This window comes from Pan troglodytes, chromosome 2, assembly GCF_028858775.2.
Source record: "Pan troglodytes isolate AG18354 chromosome 2, NHGRI_mPanTro3-v2.0_pri, whole genome shotgun sequence".
Taxonomy (NCBI): domain Eukaryota; kingdom Metazoa; phylum Chordata; class Mammalia; order Primates; family Hominidae; genus Pan; species Pan troglodytes.
The window spans coordinates 125,557,912-125,568,367 of record NC_086015.1 but is presented as its reverse complement, the minus strand read 5'-3'; the positions used below and the strand labels follow the sequence as shown (position 1 = coordinate 125,568,367).

Sequence of the window (10,456 nt, the reverse complement as noted above, 5' to 3'; positions counted from 1 at the left end):
CTTTCCGTCTCCTCTGCCAGCAGGTTCTCCCTCATGGTAAAATGCCAGGTGTAGTTCAGCCCCCAGCACAGCATCTTGTGGATCTACCACAGCTGTGGAGATAAAAATAAATCATATTTTGCTTATATTTTTCTTAAGAGAGTGTGTTTTCCATGTTGTGTTTGATCTTAAAAATCTTTGTTTTGGGGTGGTAGACACTGCGGACGGGCTTGTTCAGTAGCCACTCTGACCCTCTTCTAGCAGGTCTTCCTCCACTATAGAGGCTGGGAAACAAATGCTACATTTCCAGACTCCTTGACAGCCAGGGCTCTGCATGTGGCTGATATGAGACTTGGAAAGTTGGTGTGAGTGGGGCCAAGCACAGGCAGAGGGATTTGGTTCCTCCAGCTTCAGTGAAGGTTCCAGTGTCTTGTTCTCTGTGTCTTGGTGCTAAGTGGAAGGCAGGGGAGGTTATGAAGCTTTTTCCAGAACACCCTCATAGGGGGATTAGGTATTTCTCCTGGGTGAATTGATCCTGATTGTATAGCAACTAAATTTGGATCACTGAGCCTCCCAAAATGTTATAAGCTTCCTAATACCATATAACAAGTACCTTTCTGCTTGAACTAGTTAGAGTGAATTCTATTGCCTCCAACTAAGAAACCTGACAGAAGAAATCATTGCATTCCATGGTACTTCCTGAGATTTCAAAAGCAAATCCTCTAAGCTTCAGTCACCCATGGTTTTAATAATTATTTATATTTTGCCTATATTCCTGAAGTTCCTTTCAAATCACTTGTTTTATTTGGCAAACAACCATAGTTGGTAATTAGGCAGGTAATAGTCTATCTACTTTTCTTTTTTTGAGACAAAGTCTGGCTCTGTTGCCCAGGCTGGAGTGCAGTGGCTACATCTTGCTTCATTGCAACCTCTGCCTCCTGGACCCAAGGGAGCCTTCCACCTCAGCCTCCCAAGTAGCTGGGATTACAGGTGCATGCCACCATGCCCAGCTAATTTTTTGTATTTTTTGTACAGATGAAGTTTCACCATGTTGCCCAGGCTTGTCTCACACTCCTGACCTCAAATGATCCACCTGCCTTGGCCTCCTAAAGTGCTGGGATTACAGGCGTGAGCTACCATGCCTGGCCTATGTACTTTTCATAGTGGAAAGTGAGACAAAGAAAGCTTAAGTGCCTCATCCAAAGACATGTAACTTATCTGTCATACTGCCTAGAATCCCCCTCTTTTCCACTATTCTATGTCCTCGGCCCGTTCAGAAATTTAAAAGTCCCATGAAAGTCTTGGGAGCTAATTAGAGCTCTAGAAAAATTTGTAGGAGGGGTGACCTACCCAATATGGTGATTCCTATCTAATATGATATGCTTATCTGTTTAAAATTTGGTTGCATGTTTATTTTAAATTCTTTTCTTTATTTTCCTGTTATAATTTTGTGCTTAATATACAAAACTTGGGAAAAATTTAGAAAATCCTAAAGAAGCAGAAACAATTATCCATTAGTCCACTACCAAGCAATCTTCATTTATAATGCTCATCATCACTGGCCATCAGAGAAATGCAAATCAAAACCACAATGAGATACCATCTCACACCAGTTAGAATGGCGATCATTAAAAAGTCAGGAAACAACAGGTGCTGGAGAGGATGTGGAGAAATAGGAACACTTTTACACTGTTGGTGGGACTGTAAACTAGTTCAACCATTGTGGAAGTCAGTGTGGCGATTCCTCAGGGATCTAGAACTAGAAATACCATTTGACCCAGCCATCCCATTACTGAGTATATACCCAAAGGATTATAAATCATGCTGCTATGAAGACACATGCATACATATGTTTATTGTGGCACTATTCACAATAGCAAAGACTTGGAACCAACCCAAATGTCCAACAATGATAGACTGGATTAAGAAAATGTGGCACATATACACCATGGAATACTATGCAGCCATAAAAAATGATGAGTTCATGTCCTTTGTAGGGACATGGATGAAGCTGGAAACCATCATTCTCAGCAAACTAACGCAAGGACAAAAAACCAAACACCACGTATTCTCACTCATAGGTGGGAATCGAACAATGAGAACACATGGACACAGGAAGGAGAACATCACACACCAGGGCCTATTGTGGGGTGGGGAAGGGGGGAGGGATAGCATTAGGAGATATACCTAATGGTAAATGATGAGTTAATGGGTGCAGCACACCAACATGGCACATGTATACATATGTAACAAACCTGCACGTTGTGCACATGTACCCTAAAACTTAAAGTATAATAAAAAAAAAAGAATAAAGAAAAATTTGGAGGAGGGGTGACTGACCCAGTATGGTGATTCCTATCTAATATGATATACTTATCTGTTTAAAATTTGGTTGCATGTTGATTTTAAATTCTTTTCTTTATTTTCCTGTTATAATTTTGTGCTTAATGTACAAAACTTGGGAAAAATTTAGAACATCCTAAAGAAGCAGAAACAATTATCCATTAGTCCATTACCAAGCAATCTTCATTTATAATGAGTGTATATTTATAATTTATAAGTTTCTCATTTATAATGAGAGGTCAGATAGAAACAAAACATTTAAAGAAAATCAGGACATTCTGAACAATAACCACATCTTTGGGTTGATATCAACGAAGACAATCACATTCTTCCAAAAACATTTCCTGATGCCTTTACAGGAAATCCTGTAATGACCCCAGGGTTTATTCTTGGGCCTTGATCTCTTACCTATTTTCACCAAACTTGAAAATATTTGCCATCCATGTGCTGAAACTTCAGTCACAGAGTTTGCTGCTTTTATTTGTTCTAACTTCCTGTGCTATCTAGTTACCCAGGTGCCCACATTTTAGAGGCAGGGAGCTGGTGCTGTATCTCTATTATTCCCCCCGCCTCTACCAATAAAACTGTTTTTCTTCTTCTTTTTTTTTTTTTTTTGGCAGGGTCTTGCTCTGTCACCCAGGCTGGAGTGCAGTGGTGCAATCACAGCTCAATGCAGCCTTCACCTCCTGGGCTCAAGCAGATCCTCCCACCTCAGCCTCCTATCTGCCACTACAGGCGCATGCCACCATGTCCAGCTGTTTTTTTTTTTTTTATTGTTTGTAGAGATGGGGTTTTGCCATGTTGCCCAGGCTGGTCTTCAACTCTTGGGGCTCAAGTGATCCTCCCACCTCAGCCTCCCAAAGTGCTGGGATTGCAGGCATGAGCCTCTGCATCTGGCCTCAGCTGTTGATTTAAACGGGTACCCCTGCTTGTCTCCACTCCAAGTGTCCTCCACTCTTGTCCAGGGGTCAGGGGAGGGGATGAATGTGGTGGTTATTCCCAACAGAGGAGAAGGTTCCCCTAGCCCCACTCGGTGCTAGAGTCACAGTTGTCCCTCCAGTTCCCAGAGGCACCTTCATGCTGGCTCTGCCCAGCTTCCTGCCCTGTTGGCCTTCACCTAGCAGTTCTCCATTTCTCATATCACTTGCTGAGCTTTTCCTCTCAAGGCTAAGACTCTTCTTTGGATCCTTGGAATGCACCTTTATTCCTGTGACAGGTTCTACCCTGTGCTTGTTGTTTCCCTGACCCCTGCCTCACTCCTTGCATAATAGCAAAGTCACTCAAAGTTGTCATCCAAGTCTTGATGTTTTTTTTCCATGATCTGGGCCAGGAAAACCAGCATCTCCCAGAGGCTGTGATCTCACTGTGGCAACTTCCTCCCACCTACCCTAATTCCATCTACCTTTGGGAGTATTCTTGTCTCCAGTGGACTCCTAAAATGACCACTCAGGCTCAGACAAATGAGGGCCACCTCCTCCGGTGATTAGCAGCCCTTATTGATGTTCCATTATTCTTGTAGCAATAATTATTTCAAATGCAGCAGATGAGCAAAGGGAAGCTCTGGCTGGGCAGAACCAGCCCGTAGCTATGTGATTTCAGCCAGAGCAAAACGACAGACAACATTGCCTTGAAATGTGCCTTTTGGAGACAGAGGTAGGGTAGCCCCAACTTCCCCAAAATCAAAATTAATGCAATTAGACAACGTGTGACGATCATAGGGACTTTCAGGGTATTGATGTTATATGCTGATTGTCACCTCTAAATTTCCAACCTAAATTCTTAAAATCTTCTAGGACACTTTCATTTGAGTGAAAATCTTTTTAACTTTATAATTCATTTTAATTTTCAAAAGAAATGTAAGCAGTTTCCCATTGTTAACAAAACCTAAGAAATATTTTAAAAAGTAATTAAAAGGTGATCATATATTTACCTCCTGACTTCCTTTATTCAAGAGAAAAGCAAACACTAGTTTGTTGAAGCTACCAATTTCAGGTTTCTGCTACTGACAGATAATAGAATGAGACAACATGGCTGTGTATTTTCTATAACCAAAGCCAGCAAAGACTTAGAATATGAGGTTTATACTTTCCCAAGCAGATGTAGAGGAATAGAATATTAGAGGGGAAGGAGTGAGCTAGGTGAAGGGAAGAGGACCACAGTAAGAACAGGAATAGATCTCTGAGACAGGCTCTGGCTGCCAAAACTCAGGGAAGGAGATAACAATACAAATGTATTTGTTTTCTGTTGCTGCTGAAACAAATTACTATAAACTTCATGGCTTAAAACAACACAAATGTATTATCTTACAGATCTGGAGGTCCAAAGTCCTACAAGGGTGTCACTGGGCTAAAATCAAGATGTTGGCAGGGCTGCATTCCTTTCTGGATGTTTTAGGGGAGAATCGGTTTTCTGGCATTTGCCAGCTTCTAGAAGCAGCCTGCCTTCCTCAGCTCATGTCCACTTCCCTACGCAAAGGCAGTACAGGCCAGTGGTGTTTTTCTCATACTGTATTGCTCTCACACTGACTCTTCTGCTTCGTCCACATTTAAGGGCCCTTGGGATTCCACTGGACCCACCTGGATAATTTGGGACGCTCTTCCTATCTCAAGGTCAGCTGATTAGCAATCTTAATTCCACTATACTTTAATTCACCCTTGCCATGTAACAACATAGCCATAGGTTCTAGAGATGAGGATGTGGGCATCTTTGGGTGACCATTATTTGCCCACTACGAAGTCTATTCAGGTTTGGAGACATGTACCCTGTTTCTTCTCTGGTACCCTGGAAGCTTTGTTAGCCTCCATAAGCTCTGTGTACTGTCATGGGGAGACAGCAGTCAAGTAGACATGGAAGTGAGGCTGCCAGTGATTTCTGGGCCTCAGGGATGAGCATGGAGGTAGCTGCAAGAGCTAGCAGGCCCCACAGGGACCGACTGGTTAGGACAGTGAGGCATGCGTGAAAACCACCACGAATCCCATGATGGGACCAGATGAGGATACAATGCCTCAGAGCACGCCAGCGAAGGCCAGATAAGATTGCTTTCAGCAATGTCATGAGGGAGCTGCTGATGACTGAGGAGGCCCACCCCAACATTACAAAAACCCTCCTGGAAGGGAGAAGGAACAACCTCTGAATTGATCCCCAAACATCTAAATTGGCTCAGAAAACACTGAGGTTACTGTGAAAACCCCGATTCGACTAAGATGAAGTTTCTGTCACTAGGCTGGAGGGGAATTTGAGATAGAAATTAAGTTGTTGTAGAAAAACAATGCAAGTTCATATTTCACACCCCTGATTTTGTGCTGAGTTGTGCCTGCTACGTATAAATTGGGACAGTGTTGCTGTATCTGCCTTTCTGACAACAGCATTGGGAGAGACTCCTTATTTGCAAGCACTTGGTGAAATGAAAGCTCACTGTAAACCTATGTTTTCCTCCTAAAGCCCCTTGGGTGACATGGACATTGAAGTCAAACCCTGGAGGGAGAAGTATGTCACATTCTGTTGAGGCTGTTCCCTCATAGTTATTTTGAAACCATCACATTTTCAGCATTTCTTTTAAGACCAAGTAAAATGTTAAATATAAATCCCCACTCAGCTCGGTGCCTTGCTCAGAGGCATGACTGCAGGGAGGCGCAGGCTGGGTGGGGGCCGGTGCCCTTCCTAGGTGGGGAGCAGGCACCTCACTTGGGTCATCCTGAGTCACCACATTCTGCTCACAGTCACGCTCCCACATGGTGCCCTCTAATGGTTTCTCATTATAATCTTAACAACTATCAAGTCCACCAATTTGCCCTACAAATCACTGAAAGGCGCCCCTTTGGAAGAAAGTGGTCAGGGGAAGAAGTCACCAAGAGCTGTAAAATTTGAGGCTTCAGGAGATTTAATTGCAATGGTTTGGCCTCAGCTTAGAACCTCCTGCTAGACTGGTGATGGTCTTCCCTGGATGCTGGAGGTCCAGGCCCTGACACTGCAGACACAGGGCATTGGGCCACCTGAAGGGCTGACCAGCTTTCTGGCTTCCTCACCATGAGCCAGTGATACTAGGGCTGACCCCATGTGTTGGGCCCAGAGCTCTTGGGCTTATTACAGAGAGAGTGATTGTGATCAGTGGGCTAGGCAGTACAATCTGAATGGTTAATATGTATGTTTTGTTTTGTATTTGAAGTAAGGGAAAAAATAATTATTACAGTATCAGTAATAATATTAACTAATATTTATTGAATGCTTATTGTGTGCTAGGTACCAGGCTAAAGTACTTTATATACATTATCTCGTTTAATCCACATAAGAGCTCTGAGGGGAAAGAATGATTATTATCCTTATTTTAAAGATGAAGAAGCTGTGGCTTAGAGAGGTTAAGGTTCCCTGCCTACAGTCACTCAGCTTGCAAATGACCAAGCCATGGCTTGAACCCCGGTCTGTCTCTCTGACTCCAGAGCCTGGGTGACCGGCAGTATTAACACCACTGCTGGAGGGAACATAGCTCTGACATTTGGGGGTGGATCTTTCTTGGAACCACGCTTTCCTACCCTAGCAGCTATTAGCAGGCCAATAATTGAGAACTTACTCTGTACAGGGACAGGGTGGATCTGGCTTCAGGAATTCTTTGGGGTAGAGACGGGAGGGACTTCTGGACCCTTGAGTCCCTGAAGGGGCTCACATAAGGCTTAGCTTATGGGAGTGAGGATAGTGGGGTGGGGAAATAGAGCTCAATAATACTGCCTTATATAAACCAGACTGACATTTTTCAGTTTATATTGTCCATGGACTATTACAACAGAAGCATTTTCCTAAGGATAAAGCTACATATAGGAATATTAATTACAGATACAGCTCATTGGTTTATGCAGTCCCTTCCTAACAATTTGAGGTGATTCTTGTGATCCTGGAATCTAAACATGGCATCAGTATCATGTCCTGGACAGAACCAGACATATGGTATAGGAGGGGTGCAAACCTTCTGGATGTTACATAATAGCAGCAGGTAGGAGACAAAATATCATATGGTTTTCATAAATAGGAGGAGATACATTCTCCTTATGTTGTGAACATTTAAAATTCAGTCAGTTGTCAAGGCATTGGGCAGGACTGGTGACATTCTGTCTTTCAGACTCTCAGCTCTGGTGGTGGCAAATTTGATGTCCCATCAGTCTGCACACTCTGGAGGGTAGTTTAAAGCCATAGTTTCATCTCTGAGCTGTTGGGTGGGATAGAACAGAGGAAGAGACATTAGATGTGGGTGAACAGCAAATCTGACCGTGGAGATCTCAATGCTTTGACAAATGCAACCACAGAAACACAAGGCTCTTCTTTTTTTTTAATTTTAAAGGGAACATGGGTCAATTCACTGTCATTTAAGATGGTGTGACTAAATTCGGGGCATTTGATGTGTCTATTATCCCTTCTTCCTCAGAGGAAAGGAGTCTGGGGCGATTCCTCATCCCTGGGACCCCAAGAAACCTCTCTGCATTCTCCCTAGCCCAGTCTTCTCCTTCCATTTTATGAATTCAATACGTTTTCTGTAACAGTGCTGCCTCCACCACTGATGACAAAGCTCTGTGAACTGGACACTACAAGTGCTGGGGACAACTCTTCAGGGTCCTCCACCTCTGGCCGCTGGTCTCCACCCACAGGTCCTTGCAGACCTGTTTCCTGGACGGTCAGATCTAAGTCCGTTTCCCCGCACTGCAGCGGGAGTAATGGCTGGTGTCGAGTCAGCGTATCGCTGCTTTTCTGGGCCTCCAGGGAGTTCTGGTGCGTAGAATTCCTGTGGGCCATGGCGTTCTTCTGAGGCTCATCAAAGCTCAGTGAGAAGGTGACCGTGCCGCTGCCAAAGATGACCTTCTGCTTGCATCTGGGCTGCTGCTGAGATTGTTGCTGCTGTGGGAGGGTCAGGGGCTGCTGCTGCTGCTCTTGCTGGGTTAGGGCCAGCGGCTGCTGCTGCTTCTGCCTCTCGGGCTGTGGGAATGGGTCTTCGCTGTTGCTCTTGCTGCTGATGGAGGAGGAGGGGGTGGATCCCGTGGAGCCTCCAAGGCTGCTGGACCGCTTGCGGGAGACGTTGCTGCGGCGCAGCGTGGCCCGGGCAGCCACCTTGAAAGCGTGAGCTGCAGTGCTGCAACGCACCTCCTCGATGGTGTTGCGGGATGGCTTGAAGAGAATGATGTAGATCTTGTTGAAGAAGATGCACGCCAGCAAGCCAAAGCTGGCTGCCAGGATGGCAATCACCTCCACGGCAGAGACAAACTTGCCATAGGTGCTGGCATAGGCTGGAATGAAGGAGATCCAGACGATGAAGAAGATGAGCATGCTGAAGGTGATGAACTTGGCTTCATTGAAGTTCTCCGGCAGCTTCCGGGACTTGAAGGCAAAGAAGAAGCAGACGGCTGCCAGCAGGCAGGTGTAGCCGATCAGGAAGCCCAGGGCCATGAGCGAGCCCTCGTGGCACGTGATGAAGATGATCTCATCCTCCAGCTCGTGGTTGCGGTAGCTTGAGGGGGGCGCGGTGTAGAGCCAGATCACACAGATGACAATCTGCATGAAGGTGCAGAGGAAAACCAGCAGGAACTGCAGGTTGAGCCCCCACCACTTGCGGTGGAAGCTGGTGGGGATCTTGGCCTCAAACACCAGGAGGACACGGTTGGTTTTCACCAGGATGCATGAGATGCAGAGCACGAAGCTGATGCCAAAGGCCGGCTGGCGCAGGCGGCACGTCCAGTCCTGGGGCTCCCCGATGAAGAACAGGGAGCTGGAGAAGCAGCAGAGCAGGGAGAAGAGGAGGAGGTAGGAGAGCTCTCGGTTGGTGGCCTTGACAATGGGTGTGTTGCGGAACTTGATAAACACACCCAGCACAAAGGCTGTCAGGAAAATGCCCAGCACGGCAAAGAGGGTGAGTGCGATCCCAAAGGGCTCTGTCCACGACAGAAACTCGATCTCCTTGGCAATGCAGGAGGTGTGGTTCTCATTGGACCAGAAGTCATCTGGGCACTTGTTACAGGCACTGGCATCTGTAAAATGTCCCAGTGAAGAGTGAGTTATTGTGTGGCACAGACTAAAATGTGTGAGTGTACATGTGGTGGTGGGAATACATAGTTTTTTGGATGTGGTCACTACATATTTTCTCCATTTTGATGAAATCATTCTGATTTTCACATTATCAAAAATATGCTGAACCCCGACATGTTTAATAACATGGTTAATTTCATGTAACTCTGATGGTTCTATTGTTAGTTTGTTTTCCCTTTGCACATGACATGGGTGAGGCCCTTGTTTCACTTAACACTACCTGCTGATGGCAGGGAATGATCAACCTTGCTGGACAGGTGGCTGCCCTGCACACCAGAGGTCTAGCATGGCCCATCAACTCTTTGCAGAATGATTCAAGCTTAGCCTGATTTATTTATTTAAATATTATTGGGTAATATCTGAGGTTTACAACATGATGTTGTGGGATACATATGGGCAGTAAACTGGCTACTCTAGTGAGGCAAATGAACATATCTGACATCTCACATGGAGAGTGATTTATTTTGGATATATGCATGGGCTTTGTAGACATGCCAGAGCAGACTTCCTTTTAGATCAAGGCAGAGTATCCCATGCACATGACCTGTGCTTTCCTCACTCCACATCCACAGCTTTTTGATGAGGGAGGCTGCAGACTCATTCAATTGACAACTGTTTACTAAGTCTCTGCTAACTCCCAGGCAGTATGCAGTTTTGGGCAGTGAAGGGAGCATGGGTTTTGGAGTTAGAGATCTGGATGGAATCCTGGCCATACAACTTACTAGTGATGTGACTTTGGTCAAGCTTCTTAACCTCTCAGAGCCTCAGTTTCCTAATTTATAAAATGGGAGCAGCAATAACCCCATTACTGGGGTGAGGATAACATGAGATAATATCAACTATAGTTAATATTTATAGAGTACTTCTAATATGCCAAAGTTTTATTTAACAAATATTTATCTAGAACTTACCATGTGCATTACCAATATTAATCATCTAATTCTCAAAATTCTATAGGATAGGTTTAATTATTATTCCCACCTAAAAATAACCTGAGAAACAGGAAAAACACAAGTAAGATAGCAAATTCAGTGCCAGGCACCCAGCAGGCAATTCTATGATGGCCTATTAA

The 10,456-nt window shown here is 44.8% G+C and overlaps 1 protein-coding gene across 2 annotated transcripts in view; it reads right to left on the bottom strand.

Moving 5' to 3' along the window:
- Window positions 1–1,388: 1,388 nt before the first annotated feature.
- Window positions 1,389–10,456, bottom strand: part of CASR (calcium sensing receptor) — a 106,392-nt gene continuing 97,324 nt past the window's right edge. The window contains exon 7 of one of the 2 annotated variants that reach the window (XM_516689.6): window positions 1,389–9,326. In XM_516689.6, the coding sequence (XP_516689.2) occupies window positions 7,822–9,326 (1,505 nt within the window). In that variant the 3' untranslated portion in view covers window positions 1,389–7,821. The remainder of the gene's footprint in view (window positions 9,327–10,456) is intronic. The other variant, XM_016941745.3, reaches the window with a different exon arrangement.